The sequence below is a fragment of the Varroa jacobsoni genome, unplaced genomic scaffold (assembly GCF_002532875.2).
Source record: "Varroa jacobsoni isolate VJ856 unplaced genomic scaffold, vjacob_1.0 scaffold_134, whole genome shotgun sequence".
Lineage (NCBI taxonomy): Eukaryota > Metazoa > Arthropoda > Arachnida > Mesostigmata > Varroidae > Varroa > Varroa jacobsoni.
Genome location: NW_019213036.1, coordinates 1 through 19,860, shown reverse-complemented (window position 1 = coordinate 19,860; position 19,860 = coordinate 1). Strand labels below are relative to the sequence as shown.

The 19,860-nt window shown below is 39.4% G+C and overlaps 1 protein-coding gene and 1 long non-coding RNA gene across 8 annotated transcripts in view; one reads left to right on the top strand and one right to left on the bottom strand.

Annotated features, from left to right (window-relative positions):
• Positions 1-9,464, bottom strand: part of LOC111268399 (uncharacterized) — a 58,974-nt gene extending 49,510 nt beyond the window's left edge. For all 3 annotated transcript variants that reach the window (XR_002685201.2, XR_002685203.2, XR_002685204.2), the window contains exon 1: positions 8,638-9,464. This is a non-coding gene — a long non-coding RNA (uncharacterized LOC111268399). The remainder of the gene's footprint in view (positions 1-8,637) is intronic.
• The window catches only part of LOC111268354 (uncharacterized), a 39,730-nt gene extending 21,028 nt beyond the window's left edge, over positions 1-18,702 (top strand). For 2 of the 5 annotated variants that reach the window (XM_022847313.2, XM_086971604.1), the window contains exons 2-7: positions 31-183; positions 16,199-16,334; positions 16,894-17,016; positions 17,452-17,591; positions 17,971-18,077; positions 18,227-18,702. In XM_022847313.2, the coding sequence (XP_022703048.1) occupies positions 31-183; positions 16,199-16,334; positions 16,894-17,016; positions 17,452-17,591; positions 17,971-18,077; positions 18,227-18,321 (754 nt within the window). In that variant the 3' untranslated portion in view covers positions 18,322-18,702. Of the gene's footprint in view, positions 1-30; positions 184-10,580; positions 10,694-13,841; positions 13,988-16,198; positions 16,335-16,893; positions 17,017-17,451; positions 17,592-17,970; positions 18,078-18,226 lie in introns of those variants that run through there. The other 3 variants (XM_022847331.2, XM_022847322.2, XM_022847334.2) reach the window with 3 other exon arrangements.
• Positions 18,703-19,860: the final 1,158 nt, after the last annotated feature.

Sequence of the window (19,860 nt, the reverse complement as noted above, 5' to 3'; positions counted from 1 at the left end):
GCTTTATTGACTCAGTGGTAAAATTTTCAGACTGATGACAAAATCGTGCGGTCGGTACTTGTCCGCTATACTGGCTTGCCTTGCGTCGCTGCAGGTACTTGAAATGGTACCACTGGCTAGAGCTCATGATGGTGGAATCCTCGCAACCCTCACGCAAACTATACATCACCTATTCGAAAGGCCGTAAGTATCCGTCAGATTATCGGCTATGTTGTCCATAAAATTGTCTTTATTTCATTTAAGCGTATAAATACTACGCACTGTAATTATTTTTGCTCGGCTAAATAAAGAAATTCGGGTCTTATCGTTAATAAAAAAAATGACAACAAAGCGTTATTTCAATATATGAAAACTATGAACACAAATTAAGATCTCAATTAGGCAGATGATATTTTTAAGGACAAGGAAATCAAAGACATTTGAAACAGAGAAGTAGACCATTTTCAAGAAAGACAGCTAGGTTAATTGATAACCTTCTCCATCATCACCGTTGCCCTGTGCCAAAGTTTGCTTATCGTTTCCATCGAGACTTTGCAAGCGGAAATTACTATGTCTATTATACACGATGCAGCATTGTTTTGTACATGCTTTTTTTTTTAACTATCCACCTTTGAACAGCCTGCAGGTTAAGAACTCTCTATTCAAATCTGTTTTCCTGCTAAGTCATCTCACAATTTGTGAAGCATAAAGTAACTGGATAATCTTCACAACATCGAAACGGCTAGTTAAATTATAATAACGACCTGAATAACCAAACACATAATAAGCAAAGTCAGTTATTTTGTCATCTGTGAGGGCCGTATGCCCGATTGGTTTCAGTCACGTCTTGGCGTTATGTAATATTTGGATAGTCGTAAAAATAATCATAATAATAACAAAAATATTTGCCTCATGTTTTTCCATCATCGCACCATGCATGATGATGGTAATAATAGCAATGATCAAGAGACAGTCGTCGCCTTAGAGTCGCTCAACGGAACGGATAACTGCCCCCGGCGATCAGCACAACCCGAAGCCATTTGTTACCGCTAGCCTCTTATCAATGAGGGTTACGAAGAGATAGGATCTATTTTTGACCTGATTTCATCAAGGGCTTTTTTCAGTTTCAATATCGATTCGAATATTTTTAGTTGCCCGCCCAGAAATATAGCTTTGAAAAATTCAGTGTCCTCTATCATATTTTATCGCATGATTACAATTGTTGCAGTCAAAACGATGTTGTTTACAACATTTACATCCATTACGCCCAAAATACGAAAACATCTGCTTCGCAACTAGCCTTTATTATAATGGAAAAGCGAGGCAATATTTTGCAGCCAGACGCGATTCTTGGTCACTGTGTCTAAACGACCGCTCGCATATATACAAACATCGAAATGCCTATTATGCCTGGATAATTTAGTCCATTTACATATACATGTGTGTGTTAGCGGGCATTTCAACTGCGTGAAAGGTCTGGTCCCTATAATATCTACCTGTTTTTTAATAGGCGAATTCTACTTAGAATGTGATAGCAAATATGAAACAATGGAATCAAAAAGGATTGCGTTACTTCGGGCACCATCTTGTAAATCGACGTATCGAAAATCTTTGAAATTACCATGAAACATTTTAGTGTCTTGATGTCTTGGAAGTATCTAGGCTATCCCGTCTAAGTTAGAAAAACAAAACATTAATCGTTGTTCCCTCAAACACGATGGATTTTTTTTAACAAATAACTTTAATTTGATGTTTCATGGATAATGAATTTTAACGCCTAAAACAGTTGTCTTCGTTTTCCCATCAACGTCGTTACACACTCAAAACAACGTTTATTGTTCAGCACCCGTCAGACCGTGAATCTGTGTCTAATCTACTATCCTACTTATATATCTAAATGAAAACACATAAGGTTACTAATACATCCCATACACCCGGCCTGCCATTGTTAGCAATTTTGAAATCACCATTAGGATCTTCAGTCACCTGCTCGTTAACTACCGTATATATCCTACGCTCTGTGATGATGGCATACTCGGAGAGTACACACTAGCCTGATTTATTTCTTACGTGATCAAACGGTATCGCTATATCATTTCTTCATGAGTCCTAGGCGATCTGCAACGAAAGTCCTCAAACAATATAATTACAGGGCATTCCCATTACGTATCTTTGGATCCCAAATCCTTTAAAAGGATGTCTTCACCTACACGGAAATGTATCGACTGGTTGAACACAAAAGGTGTTATTGGGTTATTAGAGCTTCTATCAAGTATGATTAACTTACTTACGTATTATTTACATACAATCACAAGAAGGCTTTATAAAAAAGAAGCAGTAGTAATATAGGTCTACCTGCTTAACATATATTCCATCAGCAGATCCAATGGTCTCACAGTATGAACTGGAAATAATCTGCAATGAGAGACATCGTTGTTTTTGAATAGTAAAAAATCAACCTTCCGAGTTGTACATCCGGCACTGCAGTTCCTGTTTTTTTCCAGTCGATGGTTGGCTCCCGACATAGGGTTTACCTAACCTAGACCAATGCGTGTGAGCAACTGGATTTCTGCACAAAAAATAGTTAAATAATACTGTACTATGGCGGTTTTTATTTATTATATTTATATGCTATTTTTAATCCAGATGCCAATAATAGAATCTACTGGGTTTTGTAATCCGCTCAATATATTCACTACGTATAATTCTGCCAGCCAGACTCCTTATATTATTGAACACCAGACCATAAGGTACAGGAATAAAGTTTAGCGATAGCATCTGGCCAGCGGATGCACGTGCTTTTTGGAAGTATATATATACGTGTATGTGTGTTTTACGCGGATATTTTTGATGTTTTTTCTCGCATTATGGCTTCTAGATGGCTTTCTATGTCAACATGCGACAAGACTATCGAGCACCACTCAGCATCGTTTGAAGCTGCCATGCGCATTACACCCGAACACTTAATGCTTTTAATGATTGCTGCTAATTGAGGGGTTGTTTGTCTTATCATAGATATACTTAATGAACTTTCTAACTGGAGTGTATGCTATATCTAATAAAAATTACAAATTTTAATTATATACGTATCACTTATGTAATCTGTATCATCATATGTTGTATAGCTCATGGATATTTCTCGTGTGGGAACTGTGTTTCATCTAGGTACATTCTGCTATAGTACAGGCCATAGTGATTTCAATGTAATCGTAGGCCATCGATTTACACAAGTACAGAAATTCCGGCAAAAGTAGTGATAAAATCTTAAAAAGTTAACTCTGTTAGCAAGAACATTAATAATATATATATATAAATTAGCGAACAATTGCTTAGTTGAGCCAGTTAGGCCGAAGAAAGGACGCACACAAACGTCCACGGGTAAGTTAATGCTTTGAATGAGTTATCCGATCCGCAAAATGGCCGAGGACCAGTTCTTGGTTTGGCGATTTTTAACAGTGCTGCCATCTAGACAATACTATTGAAGGTAGGCATGCTTATCTTTGGTGTGATTATTGAAAGTACAGTCGCGGCCGAAAAATAGATAACCAGTTTCGGAAGCGACTCGAAAGTTGACTCGAAAGTTTGTTTCAGTTCATTGGACGTTGTCATATATCTATGTCATGATGACTGATTGTACACAATGTCCACATCGAAGTAAACCCAACAAGTGGGCCTCTTGGTTTTTGAATTGAATGAGCCTACACGGAACACGTTTATCTGATGATTAAATAACAATTTTGATGATTTGGCATCTCTACAGATTGATTCATGTATGGTGGTATTTCGATGACGGCAGTATTGCGGCACATGAAATTTCAACATCTTCACGAACGACCTTCACACGAAGATACACTTCACGTAGACAGTCACCTTGAATGTAGTCTAATTGATTTAGTTTACACAATACTAAATACGTATACATGCACACTAAAGTGTATACAACCTCTGCGATACCTCATACACTGCGTGGACAAGTTGGAACAACATAAAGATAAACGGCAGTAGCAGTATATATCGGTTCTACGACCGATCCAATTGGCTACCAGATTGGGATTAATTAATGAGACCCAATGACGACTGAAGCGCGCACACTTAGCGCCTAACTATTTGCCGTACACTAATTTATAACAAAAACTATATGAAACGTTTCGCTTTACAGCAAACGTTACATTACCTGCTGTTTGAAGCAAGAAAACACCTACAATGTCAAAAGTCAGACGAGGATCCACCCTTCGAAGCTTGCAAAAACCTACCAGTTACACGCGTAGCCGAGTACAGAGTTATTAACATTCAAGGGGTATCGAAGGCTAAAGCAACTTTTTGGCATGCCACTTTCAAAAGACCAAGGATAGATAGACCAAGCCGTCAGTTGACGTATGCCATCCGCATGCATTATTAGGAGTACACACGGGCATGACAATTCGGATAGGTAGTTTTTTTGGCCTTTTTGTAAAGTGTCAAGCTTCTCAGTTCTCACTTGGGGGCCCGTACGCATGATCATCATCAAATCGATTATATCTCGCTTTATTACTTATCTGCGTGGAACCAACGACCCCCAGGACTGTTCTGTTTAGTCACTGGCTCTAAGTTAACAGGCGATCAGTAATTTTGATCACATATGAAGCTAGAATTGTGTGACGCACTTGAACACGAATCGGTCGAGTCGGCATTTAGTAGTACTTTCGAGTTTAATTGTGTAAATTGAACATTATATTCGATAACACGACATTCATTGTTTACGCTATAATTTGGTTGGATACTTCATTCGATATAAAGTGGGTCAATTTATGTGGTTCCTTTTTTATTTGGCCCTTACGTCAATTGATATAGCGTTACTGTTTCTGCTACGGATTCGAGTGAGAACAAAAACTGCTTTCCCGTAGAGTTCAGACTTTGCATTTGGGTGTCCAGAAGCATGTTAACCCTCTTTTCTTTTTTATCTCTTTTTACTTGTATTTAACATGAATGTTACACTAGTAAATACACGAGCAGCGCTCTTCAACACGCGGAGCTTCACACTAATCCAAACACTTCACAGACTGAAACACGTGAAGTATCAGTAAGGGAACACGAAGCGTGAACGTTCTGCTCTGGCGACGTTCTCCCAAAAGCTCTAAACACATCATCTATCCAACAGAATTTCGAAACGTTGAACTAGCGATCGCTTCAGACCATAAATCCGGTACGACTACCTCATACATGCTTTTGATGAATCGTGAAATTCACTTGTATATTCGCACCGAATGCAATGTCGTAGTATGGATTAAACGTATCCCACATTTACCTGCAGCACGTATTCACGGAGACTGATCATGCCGAAGCCGCATGGTCACGAACATTGCAAACGTGCTAACGTATAGGCCAGCTTCGTTTGGTACAAGTGATCTTAGCGCACAACGTTTGAAAGCATAGGTTAGCGTGAATCTGATTGAATAGACACGACTCCAATGTGTATTTTTACTTCGGTAAATAATTGTTTCAAAAGCTAATATATGATTCCGGATCTATAAACCATCCGTGCGTTTTTAAGACGGGTTCAGCTAATTGGTATGAATCATAATGGGTCTGGTTAGCTTTCAGTTTCCTTGCCCGCATTCATTTTACTTGTGTTTTCTATCATAGTAACTTAACTGAGGCTCTCCCTTTACTAATGTTCTTGTATCGACCTTTGCTAGCATTCTCTCCTCATTCCAAGTGTGCTTTGCGTCAGGCCTAGCATTAGCGTCTTCGGAGATCACAGTAGAGCATTTGAAGAACGGCTGTCAATATGATCAACACTCAAACACAGCTATCGACAATCCCATCCCTGTATCTCAGTGACCATCACCAACCAGAAGCCACTCATCCGATGTTGGCCGTACTGACTGCTCGAACCTAATTATATCTACTAATCTAACTGAAAGCTGGGACTATCTGTAAATGGGAGGTCAGATTTAGCGGTGCTCCGCGCGTTTAGCGCTGAGGATCATTTCCTACGTTCCTGCTATCCATGCTGCAGTGTCTGAAAGCAATACACAGGATCATGTACTGACCTTTTAATTCGCCAACCTGCTTGTGTCTTTTTTGCGCACTTCTAGCCTGGTCGTTGTTATCATCAGTTAGTTATAATAATACTGATTATACCAAACTAAGCTTCAACCAACTAAAAGTCCTTTTACGATGTACCCCTTCTTTCTGCAGGCGCTCCCCACCACTTCCATCTGAAAGTGATAGAGCGCAACTTGAACATTCTCTATTTGTGTCTTCACCAAAGAGTTTACGTAAATCGCTTTTTTTTTTTCCTATTACCACGACAAAGAAGAAGCATATTTACATCGATATCGGACACGAGTTGTTTATGTAGGTGCACTACGGCGGTATATCGACTACGTGGAGCTTGCCTTTAATGTTAAACGTTATGATGCACAATATATACATTGACGCTGCGGCTAGGAGTAGAACAGGGCTGTTTCGTTGGTGGATTTGGGTCTCCGATCTTATGGATAGACCAAAAACATTTTTCCCGGAACGAAGAGCGTAAGGGAGCATCACCTAACCTTATCATGAACAGAATATCCAATGCGTTCTTTCGCGTTTCGTCCCTGAAGAGTTGATCAGTAAATGCGCAAACCCGTTATATATTTTTGTATCGGTCCCGTCGTTTAGCCATATATAAGATCACGCACAAGTCAGTCTGTCGGTCACATAAAATTTATTATTATTATCAAACTCATGAACTTAAAGCAAAGCCTGGCCTGGATATAAACACCAGGTACGGTATCATAAATTACTATTATAATAAAAAGCGCAAAATAACGTTGCTGACACATGGACTCTCCTGATAATAATGTAAAGACAAAGAATGAGTGCTTCCAGTTCCTGTAGAATAAAAATAGCACTTAGGAACGCAAAAATGGCCAACCATCCCCCTGCTGGGGAGGTCAAATTTGACTACTCATATTTACATACCGAATATCTTCTGTTTACATTTGATAAGGCTTCTCTCAGCGTGTTGTGGTAGTGGACATTATTTTCTCCTGTTTTACAATAAAAGCAGAATTAATGTACTGCGGATACCGTTTACAATTATATTTATACGAGTTAGCCATAATTGGAGAGGAGGTTTCTGTTAAGGATTCAATCAGTTGGAAAGAATCACTAAACTTGGCTGGGGATCGAACCAGAGCTACAATCAAGCAACCAAGCCCGTGTGGTTCCCTTCTTGACAACCCGAAACAATAATCCTTTGGATTCGAAACTTACCTCCTAGCCACCTTATAACTTATGTAGCCTTATAAAACCCGCCAGAAAATTGCATATTGATTTTTTTACTCCGTACACAACTTAAAAGTTTTATCCTTCTGAATTTCTTAAATTCACACATGATTTGTACACGAACTGAGGGATGACACCACACTCCGCCCGTTTTTCCCGGAACTTCAACACTAGGTACGTTCTAATAGGCCATACCTTAAAGTGGTGTGCAGTCTTTAGATTTTGCGCTAAGGATGTGTAAAGCCGACCTGACAGATGATTAAGGTGTCCTTTCGCCGGATACACGAAGCTCAATCTGGTTATACACATATCGGATACCATTGATGCGGATGTCTAAAACGATTAAGCCTAATCTGGCTGGCTTAACGTATCACACGCAACTGTACCGTCCCTGAAGGTTACGGGCCACAATAGACGCCAGTGTATAATTTCCGCGCTTGATCTCTACAACTCATCTGACAGTAGATCATATTATTACGATTCATAATTCACTAACTGATAAGTTCGTGCATACATTAAAATGGATTGAAAGATCGCGCGGGAAATGACCCTTTAGCCGCGACGAATGCCTGCGACACGTGTTTAAATCTATAGTGCTTTAAGCAGTGCAGAGGTAGTTAGAATAACAAAATCAATCTCACATTCAAGTGCTCAACATTTTTAACGCAATTCGTTTAAAAATTGATTGTGTAATTAACTTTTATTATTATTATTATTATAATTATTATTTGTTTAAATGTCGATCCCAATTGCTTTAAACTATTTTTTCAGAGAGTTCCACGCTAGACCGCATAATAGAAATACGAAATCTACGAAAATATGGATTTAAACAGTCTAAGGCGTCCTCGATTGACTACGACAAAAAACACAGAAATTGTTCAAGTGGATAAAATGTTTCACGTTTAGGTATTATACTTGGTCAATTAATGCTACAAGTAATATTTTTTGTTTTGAATGATCTAGGTAACCGGATTCGACTTGACCGGTAGCTTGAGCCTTTGCCGTAGTCTGTATACTAGGTCACTGGCTTCAGGGCACATCATTGGCTGTAATTATGCGCTAGGGCTGAAACTAGCATTCAAACATGATAAAGAAAATATAATCCCTTAGGAGAACACCATAGGTTTACAGACTACTACACAGTTCATATTCAATGCAAGAGTTACGTCTCTCACGAATCCATGTTGTTTCTGACATAGAACAATCCACTGCTTAGCAAACCAAATTTATTAAGTAAAGGCTTCATGAAGTAAGCATAGAGAGGCATTTGCAATACTCAAAAAGCCTCACCATTGTACAACACAGTTTATCGAAGAATTCTAATTAAACCCACTTTACTTGGATTTAGAATAATCCCAAACCAGTAGAATAACATTTGGGGGTTATGGCCGTCGATGTACTTACTGCTGAGGCAAGTCTTGATTACATCGTATGGCTTCTCTTGTATCCACGGTATTGCCACGGTCACGACACCAAGATCACTATGGGGACGTATTTGATAGATCATGCGTAGACGACCGTAACGCTTTACATATAATCCGTAAACGAGTCCAGCACCAAATGATCTGCACAGAAAGCTAAAACTGTCGAATCAAAATCCGATCGCTTAGATAATTGTAACTTTTGTTTCCTTTTTACTGACATGCAGTAATTCATCACTCTAACTAATGTGGTACCTCTTTCGGAGCTAATGGATTAACAATGTGGCTGATGACGTGGAACGAAAGCGTGGCAACACTCTTTCTTGTCTGTTTGCCTCTTGTTAGTTGTCCTGTGCCATGTAGATAGCTAAAAGACCTTAACCGCTATTTTTTTATATTTACGACCGAATGGTTTAACACAAATACCGGTACACATTGGGGTGTTATATTCAAGCTCTTGTAAGGGTTCATATAATGAAACTATCCATATAAGTCGTGCAAAACGCATTTATTTCAGTTTCAGATAATCGGACCCAGCGGTTGGTATCTACATGACGGCGTGCTGTAGCTCCTACGAGGTCTAACACCTCTCCATACCGTTAAGAACAGTTATTAACAAGAGTGACTGGCCTTGACCAACGGGATCGAACGGCCGGATCATTGTGATGTCATATTGTGCTTTCTCAAACATACAGTTCCACACATAACGTAGACATAAGGTCCAATGACACGATCTCAGCTCAAACAGAACGATGTTGGTCGATCCGCCGGCTAATCGCCCAGACTACGGGAACAGTATTCTGGGTTTAATTGTGTGGTGTCCATTTAGGCAGTGTTCTCGCTACGTGTAGCATTCAGTCCAGTAGACTATCTCATAAACTGAGCATGACGACGCGAGCTTGCGACATCTTATGTCGTATTCGTAATGGAATGCTGTTGCGGTATTGGCTACATTGAGTGAAAGTGATTCACTATTTCATAATACATTATATTCCACTAGATAATTGACCCGTACGATCGCTGATGTTTAAATTCTTATTCCGCGCATGGCCTTTCCCGCCATATACAGCTTCAGAATGGTATTCATGGGTCCTAAGCACTAGAGGAACCATCATAACAATAGTAACCAATATTGGAAAAGTGTAAAACAATCGACTGATTACTCGGTATTAAAAACCAAGACGGTAAGGGATACAATATACTACTTAAGCTAAAGAATATCGCCAAACATCCCTGTTGTAAATATCGAATTCATCCATCTCGTATAACGTAAAAGATGGGTTTGACTCCGCGTTATGGCTACGAAAAGAAACTGACAGAGTAAGCAACTAAGCCCATTAAACTTTCAGTATCTCCATCAAGATTAGTTGTGATAACACGACTTTTGCCACATCTTTCATCTCTCTGTCAATTACACTGAGGAAGTTAGCCGGCTGGAGATCCGTGACGTCTGGATGACTCGTACGGTCTAGAAAAGGCGCGCAACTTTGTCCGTGAGCATTTGCTACTGCATACACATTGAGACTGGACATTTTACCCCAACTGTTTCATTACAACAAGGACATCTGTGATCTAGCTGCACCGTTTCATCGAACTTTATGTAACCGTTAACCGCTCACCTGAAAACTTCAACGTTAACTGTAGAGACACTTTCTTTTAGCATTGTACAATACGTGGGACACATATGAGTGCTGTTATATTCAAGCATCCGTCGTGTGAACTTCAAATTTAGTCGATGACTTCGAGGGGAGTGGGTATACTGTAATGAACTTGGGCTGATAATAGATCTTTACAGAACAATCGACGGTCCCCGCGACAATATATGAACGGGCAAACGGCTCTCAGACAACACTGCAATGCAGAATCATGGCAGGCGGCCTCGGACGTTAACACCTCTATAGAAGTCGTTTAAACGTTAAATCTACGAATAGCCCGAAGTCTCATCTAGAAATCCGTGTTTCGTTCCAGAATCAAGGAGATTATCGAACAAGAATGAACCCGACATTAGAAACAACAGCGAACTTCGAAGCACAGCATACGTTTGTAGTCAGCCATTGTTATTTTGTGCCCTGCATTGCTGCCATTTCCTTTACAGGACAGTGATAATATTCGAGTTGCCTTTATGTGCATAATGTCTGGTGCGTCTTACAGTGTTTCTGTAAAACTTACTATAAAAAATGGTTCGAATTTTTTTAAAAAGATAATGTGTTGCGAAATTCTGCGCACGGTTGCTCATTGTGCTAACGTCTTTGGTTGTATAGAATCGTGAGCATGGCAGTTCTTCACCTGTTTGCACCTTTGGGTCCTTACATTTTTTGCGTCCTAACTCCTGTACGTTTCTACTTCCGCTTCTGTCTGGAGGTAGCTTTGCCCCAGTTCGCAATTAGTGACCGGTGTGAATATGCTCACAACGACAACATGTCCGCCTCCGACACAAGACGTAGAATCGATTCCATTTGACGGTGTTGTGATAACGCATTGAACGAGCGTGCGATTTTAAATTCGTACACCCATTTACAGTAACGAAAAAACCTGAAGATGTTGTTCACCTTAGATGGTGATAAAAAATAGAGAAAATATTCTATCGTTGGCGCGTTTTGACATAAAATAGATCTTTGGCATTAGATGCCAGATTACAGAAGGCAATTTTCTGGCTATAAAATTTTTCTGTCTGATAGAGTGATACTTATGCAAAAGAATTTTATTGTTGTGTGCCGTTAGCAAATCTGCTACCAAACTATCAAGAGCCATACTTTTTTTTTTTGAACGATAGATTCGACACAAGCACAATGGGTTATTTCGCCCACTTTGTCTACAATAGATGCGTTAAATCTGAAATTTAATCTTATGAATTAATTGATTATAGCCATTACATTTGAGGGAAAACTTGTGAAAATTCCCATAGTCGTTTCAATTAGGTTTTGCCACACTGTCAAACTGTATTTGATAGGTAAATGTATAAATATATTCTCAACAGGATCTTTTTCGTTTAACTAATGGTCCCGTATTAACGTTCTACATCAGCGTGCGCCAATTCAGTTACTCATAGGATCTTTAATCTGATAATTTTGTATACAATTATTATTTACTGCGTTTCTCTGCTAGCCTGAATAATTCAGCCCAGCAATCACGCTGGGTGTTGTAGTGAAATGTCCATAACATAGATTAAGTAGTAACAAGACATATTTGTTATCCCTAGAGGGTATCCCTAGACGGGATCCCTAGAGTTGAAAAATCGTTTCTTGTAGCGTACCACAGGTCATGACCATGTGACATGAAAGCTCTACTATAAACGTACCTATAAATTTATTTACTGCATTCTTTGTTAGCTTATACGTTTCCGGTGTAACTATAATGTGTTCTCCAGTTCAAGTAATTAGCAGGGCAGTGTGGCCTTCATGAGTTTTTAAAAGTGATTAGACTTAAATCTGTTCGGAACAAGCTCCACAGGCAAAACGACTGGATAGCAAGAATTCTCGTCTATATCTGTTCCTATTGGGTGGCATTGGAAGACTGGGACGTATCGCTTGCATGTAACTAACAGTTTGACATCTATGACAGCGAACTGCAACACAATAGTCCGCTTTTTTTTAAACAACCTATATCTGCGTTTAGAAGTGTAGCCATTGTGCGAGCCATGTGACAATGCGCGCCATTATAGAACGCGCACGGTTTAGGCAGCTGATGCTTGTCTGTCATCTCAGCAATACTTTACACTTTTCTCACTTGACTTTTGTACATATTGTTAATTTTGATATTGTCAAGTGTACTCGTTTCGAAGATCATCATGCACTCATTATCAGCAGTTTTGCCAGCTCAAGTTGGTGTGCAATGAAAATCCGAAAAGCGTTTTTCTGTGGTGACTATTTTACGCTGGACAAGCGTTCGCGGTGTTTTATATTTGATAATTATCACGGTGTACTGTGTAGCCCAGGAATCTGCAGAATACGGATAGGGAACGGATACATATTTTGTATATATTTACCGAACACCGATTCACCCGGTAGCAAAAGAGCAGAATAAAACACTCCTGCATGGTCTAACTGTTCTAGACTTAACGTGTTTAATAGCGAAATTGCCTGATATATGGTAGCTGCTAATAGTTTCAGGTAGTGGACATCTGTGACGTTCTGTGTTGTTGTGAATTGTATGATCTTCTGAAAAGCATCCGTAGCGATGTATTCTATGTCGCCAAAGCATTCGATTAACACACGAACGGCCTCTGAATAATCGATAAGATCGATAACAGCCATCTTGATCTTTCCTTTGAGGAAAGACCAAGATGGTTATTCTCTCTTTTTTTTTTTTGTTCATTAATCGATTTTTCAATGGCACGAGCTTAGCAGGTACGGAAAGCTCTACTCAATCGTGAACTTTCGTCACGAATTTCTCCCAAGCTTTTTGAAAGTGCTCACCATCTCCATCAAATAAATCAGTCTCCGCGGGAGATTCTTCTCAAAAATGCACTTCTTCCATTTGACTTTTCTCAATTGTCTTCGGTTCTCTTAACTTTGTCCCTTTTGAAGCTTAACTTTGTGTGGGCCGATTGCTGATGGCACTTTGTTTGCTTTTGACTAACCTCCGCAGGGATCATCGACCAATTCTGGTAATTGATTAATATTATGTTATGAACTCGTTGCAATTATTGCGCGTATCGGTTAAGTCGGATTGGTTACTTTTATCCCAGTTAGCGTACCGCTGACGCATGGGCTCATAGAAACCAGGTCGTTTAAAGTCACTGTTGCAGTGAATTGATGACACTGAACGAGCAACCACCGGCTATAAATCTCATGGCCGAATAGGGTAATATTAAGACCTACCTCGCTGGTATGCTACTTCTTGGTGATTGTATGGTCATACCATCGCCTACGACAGCAGTTATTTATGTGTTTGCTTGTGGGTGTTACCTGGAGCACCCGTAAATCCGATCCAATAGGATCCTCGACTTCTATTTAATTATTGAGCTAACTGTCATTCTCCTCGATCGTGTCACCTTCATTCTTTCGGGTTTTGGGGATGCTCTCTGGGATTTGGTCTCCTAAGTCGACCGTCCACGAACACTTCAATCCTGCCCAACTTGCTATAGTAAACCTGTTCATATTCGTGTTCTTTTTAAATATCCGCTTTCTTCGTTCCAGAATCATCAGTAAACCAGCACTTCTCAAAATGAACCAATTGGGTGCGTAAACGTTGCGCACACTTTTGGTAGATACGTAGCTTAATTTCGTTGGCGGTAATGTGTAATTGATCAGCCGTCACGTTACGATCCTAATGAACGAGATTTTTCCTTATGAACTCTCTCATCGCTCGTCAGTGCCATCTCTGAGGCCGAGGTACGCACGACTTTTACCGTTCCGTTCAGGTAGAGGAATTAGCTTCATTCTGCCTAGAGTTATTTCTTCCACTACGGGTTTTGCTGCTAAATTGTTGCAACTATGAGCATAAAGCATGCACGCGGCCGCTGGGGATTGCTTCATTATTCGCCAGTTCTGCGCTGTGCGGCGCTTCTATGCAACCTGCTCCTTGGGTCGCTAAGCGCACCGAGGGTATATGCCGTCTGGTTGGGAAAAAGCACAAAATACAGGTCGCTATAACAATATACAGGTCTCGATGGGTATATGACTATAAGCAGTGTAAAAGGCTCAAGAGTGCTTACGTTTCTTCTGTCTAATACAGGCTTACCAGGTTATGCACTGTAAGCAGATTGAACGGTACAAGAGTAGCTTACCACCGTTTTTGGTGTATCTTGGTAGCTGGTCTTATAATATACCTAAAATAGTAATGACAAATGAATTAATTAAGTGCTAAGATTACACTGAACTCGGATTTAATAGAAATGAATCTCTGCTTTGACACTGTGGGTTGTCATGAACATCCTACAGGCTACAGATACGTATGTAGATGGAGGGCATGGTCGCTATGGTAGCTTTGTGGGGAGCGTATTGGGTTGCTAGTTGTAGTACTGTGTAGTGTAGGTTCGAACTCGGGCATAGACAGGCTTCGTTTCGTGCTAGGACCTAGCCATCCGATACAATGCTAAACCGGCGTATATAGAAAAATATAGGTGGCGCTCTACATATTTTAAACATTTACGTTTGTCTGTGACCGGAGCCCTCTAGGGCAACAACCAGAAACTAAGGAAACCTTTCTGATTAACGGGGCTTCGAAATTCGAATCAGAGATAGCGCATGCTTGGATTTTAGCGCACTCACGAGTGCACACTGCCATTGACTAAAGCAATAAATTGTTTCCAATTTAGGCCTGCTGAGACTTTCAGCGTACTTGACATCTGTTTTAAATTCATCAATCTGCTTTATTAAGCACACTAATTAAGCAGCTAGAGCAGCATTTCGCATGGCTAAGAATCAATAAGGTCCTACGAATCGGTAACGAATCAAGTCCTTATTGTCCTGATGGTAAATGCCAGTGAAATACTGCTCTTAAAATTCATTTGCTTGAAGGATGTTTACATTTGTAGCTATAGAATAATAAAAAAAAAAGACACTACGTTCCTAAGATCGATTGTATATGAATCGACATGTTACGTTTGTTTGGTTCCTATTAAAGTAGCAGTAGTAGGGTAGATCTTATTCACACCATCCATTATAATAACAAATAAATGTTGTGAATTGCCCGAATCGTAGGTTGCTAATCACAAAATAATGTCTATATTTAGCATTCGATTTAGCCAGGCGAACGTTTATTTTAGATTAAATCGCTACTTTTTAACCGAGTCTTAATGTTAAAAAAAGCTAGTAGAGACAACATTATGCGCAGATTCTTTCCCTATTTTTCTCTTTTCAATTGACGTCGCATTCAACTCGTCATTAAAAAATCTTCGTTTTGATGATTACGTTCAGCGATTCAGCTGGCTTACGGTTCACTAACAAACGATAGACATAATCGAGGTGCGTGCCATCTTGTACGCACCATAACGGCAAAACACAGACATTTCAAAGGTCAGACAAAGAATCCGCGGTGCTTTAGCAATGAGCGTGATTTTTCATTAGTCTATCGACGATCCGGAAGTACCGAGGTCCTGCCGTGCTAATAGTTATAACGGTGGAAGTAAGATGCTGTTGGTGGCGACTGCGTGACGTTGCTGTCCACGTAAGCAGCAAAAATAAATGTGAAGTATTTTATAAGAAATTCAATAATGACCGACGATCGTTAGTCACATTGTCGGTTCACCCAGCCGGTCGAGAGGAAAATAAACGCTACGCCATTTTAACAAAACTCATGAGGGCAATACAATTCGAATTTGTAATCTTGACTAATTTTGCAATAGCACAAATAAAAATTTTAGTAAAAACAGAAATGTTTAACGATGCTAAAAATCGTCGTTTTGTAAAAGTTCGTGCGGCAGCAACAACAACACACACGCATACGTATATATATGTATATACAGCTTGGCCCTTTGACAAGTACACTGCTGTTAAAATCGACACTCAAATGGTATAATTTAATATCTCATATATTTACAGATCTAACAACGATTCCTAATATCTGTCGTTATCTGTTGTTATGATCTTCTAACACAACAGCGTGATCAACATTGGCGTTCAACCACTGAGCCACGGTCATGGAATTAAGCTTGGGATGGACGCTGTTATCAAGACCAGAAGACACCCAAAGAAGACAACCCATCACCACCATCATCACTACGATGAAGAAGAAGAGGTGACCATCGAAAGATCACTCGATTACATTTTTATTAGACAATGGGAGCTGGAATCGCGCGTAACTCTCTAACCTTAACTTAGCAAACTTCATCAGCCGTAAGACTAATCAGATAAGAAAAATTATGGCATACAATTTTGTTTATGTTGTTTGTAATATTAAGCTATTGTAAGGCTACATTTTTCTTTAAATTAAGGACTAAATGACCCACCATAGTTAGTATGCTCGATAGCACAAGTTACGAGAAAATTATGTCAAATCGAACAGTGTCAGCGACGCTCGGCTAATCCATGGTATGAGATCGCGATTCATACTCGACAATAGATAATCTACCGTTTTACATGCCTTTCAGCAATTGACAAAATTCAAATTTGACTGAGTTGAAAAAATATCAGTTTACTATATTTAAAAGATGCGGGCGGATCGAGTTAGTCTAGAAATGTTATTTCAACTTAGGAGTGCCATCTGGCGAACTCTTATGATTACTTTGATGTTTTCACATATTTGTAAACGCGCGCGTGGCCCACTATTCATCACTTCACCATCTTGTTTATATTAGGTCGTTGAGGAGCATGTTGTAGATCATCACCGTACTGGCGAAGCGAAGCAATCGAGTAGGCCGCGACCGCGCATTTCGTTTGAGATCGGACGGCCCCGAGCGTTATCCAGCGGTGGACTTAAGGTATTGGAGTGCAAAATGATCTCTTACATTTAACGAACACCGTAAGGCGACTCAAAGTATCAAACTATTTTTTGATCAAGTGGGATAAAGGTGATAGCCAACTATAGTAGTAAACTTCTCTGAGTGACAATAGAGACTATCTGGCTGGAAATAAACTTCTTGATCTTGGTCGTCTTTGAAATAAGGGCGCCGCTTTTGTTGGGTGACAACCTATAAAAAAGGTTGGGTTGTGACAGGTGGAACACGTTGAATTTTTGCAAGCACAAACGAGGCATTAGCCAAGTGAGCTTCTAGTTATTGATAAACACTGTATAATAGAAACAAAATCTGATGTAGAACTAATTTTAAAATTAACGAAGCATGTAGGCCACTCGATTTTGGTGCATCCAAAGAACTTTTTCGCGGTGTTTAAAGACAGTGATAATTCTACGTTAGGTAATCGATGCGCCTAAGATCAATAAGCGTAAGAAGATTGTACCCAAAGACTACGACGAGTTGGAGATTGAGGAAAAGCGCACCTATCGCAAGAAACCTGTAGGAGAATACGTAAAAGCCGCAAGTTCCGGGAAGTATAAGTAAGTAGCAAGCATGCTTAAATATGCAATGCAATACCATCCAACAAGCACTACCGCTCTGACTCTAATATGCGCTAAGTACGTTAGAGTAGCTAATAATGAGTAGTAACAACAGAAACTTCGAAGATCTCATTGTTATAAACCTAAAGACACAATGAAAGCTTTATTCAATACTAACACAAATTATACTTTTGTGCTTAGTTTAGACACAAAAGCATCAAATGCTCCACCGGTTGATGATGGTCATCCTGCTTGTGTATAATAATTAAAAAACTATAGCACATTTGGCAAGATGGTGATGACAATAAATTGCTTTCTGTTGGATACATACAGCTCTATCTCATGGTCCGCTTATCTTTATACCTTCGACTCTATTCAGGAGCTATGCTAAGGAAAACGCAGACCCATATATTCGCTCGACGGGTTCCTACTCGTACAATGCCAAAACCGTCACTAAAGACAACCGTATTGGAGACCCGTCTGAAGGTAAAGACCACGAATTTTATCTTGAAGCAATATGCAAGCGAACTTGGAATGTTTATCAATACTTTCAAAGTATTATATGAATTTAACATCTTTATATTAAAGTTACAATATCAATGTTTTCGTCGTGCCGACAATTTGTTTTCGCGTAGATGAACATGTTGCCCTAGGATCTGGACCAATCGCCGATTACGAGCGACGCAGTTTCCATTCCGCCGGAAGTATGACCCACGATGAAGAGGAATAGCTTAAAGAGCAACATTCAGACCCGCAAATAATCAGCATATTGTTATTAATCCCGTAGGGTTCCAACAACGAACAATAAATAAAATATTCTATGATCACAAGTATCCAAAATGGCAGAATTCGGCAAAGACAGATTCGGTTGAAGACTCTTATGCCATAAGGAAACATTCAGTGCAAACCCTTATCCCTATAGGAATTCATATCTAATCGAATTAAACATGTCAAATTGGCTTAACTAGAAGTCTAAGTGAGGAGACACATTTAAATAAATTTTCAAAACACGATTAGGCGGAACGAAAAGTAGATAACTAAATCACGTGCTACAGGAAGAAATATAAACAATGAAATGTTGTTTACCATAAGTGAATGGATAAAAAACCAACATTAGAGTCTTTGTTCCTAATCTAAAACAAAATCTAGTTGACCATAACTACATTGGTAAAAACATTCATAGACCATCGCAGACAAGTGTACTGAATACATAGCTTACTGAATGTATGATAGAATTTATTGCCAACGATCAAGCAACGTTGACCGATCATGACCAACTAGAATGATGTTAGTGGTTTAAGATAACAAATGGCGTAAAAGTACGCCAAACTAGTCCTTATAGAATGTAAAATAATGTCATTTTGTCCGTTGACAAGCTAGTAGCCGAAGTTATGAAAATTCGACCTATGTACGAACTCGTACTTTTTCGTCATAGGAAACGCAAGAGCTCAAAACAGCCAAAAACGCGCGAAGACGACCTAATTAATATCTCCCATTTTAATTTAAATTTAAGTTAAATTCTATATCAGTACCCCAGTTGCATCAAAAATCGCTTTTTGAACCATTTTGATTAATTTTCAAACCTTGTATATTTATTTCCAATTAAGGATCTTCCAGTGTACCTCATAAAAAACAATTTCGGGAACTCATTCAGCGCGAAGAAATTGTATAATCTAATTTAGGCTAATGCTAACCTTAAATCAGATTCCGAAAACTACGCACTGTTGTTCGCTATGATGGCGAGTTTGTTGCCTTCGTCTGGTGTTAAAAATAGCAGATAGATGCTAAATTTTTTCCGCTAAAACTTTCCCAATTTGAATACACCATCCTGTACATCATGACCGGACAACTCTCAACGAAACAATTATTTAAACCAGAATAAGGCTAAGATTTAGGGGAAATCGGAAACTGTTTCATTACACACCAAATCTGATTTTGATGTAGGCAGAATTTCGAATTAAAACAAAATGACACAAATTCAACATATGATACAATACAATCAGGTGAGTCAAATGGATACTGCGAAAACTACGAACTGCTATTTTCGAGGAAATAAAACACGGGATATTGACTCGAAAACGGCTTGGCGTTGTGAAGGACCACGCTCAATGGGTCCTGATGTAAAAATTGTATATAGATCGACTTTATCCGAGACGTGCTCATTGAAAGGTTCTGTAGAACATCCGCTACAAGGACTGTCCTACTACTCTGAGTGTTCTTGCTGCTAAGCTTATGTGTTATCACAGACTGTTATCTAAGTGTGTTGACT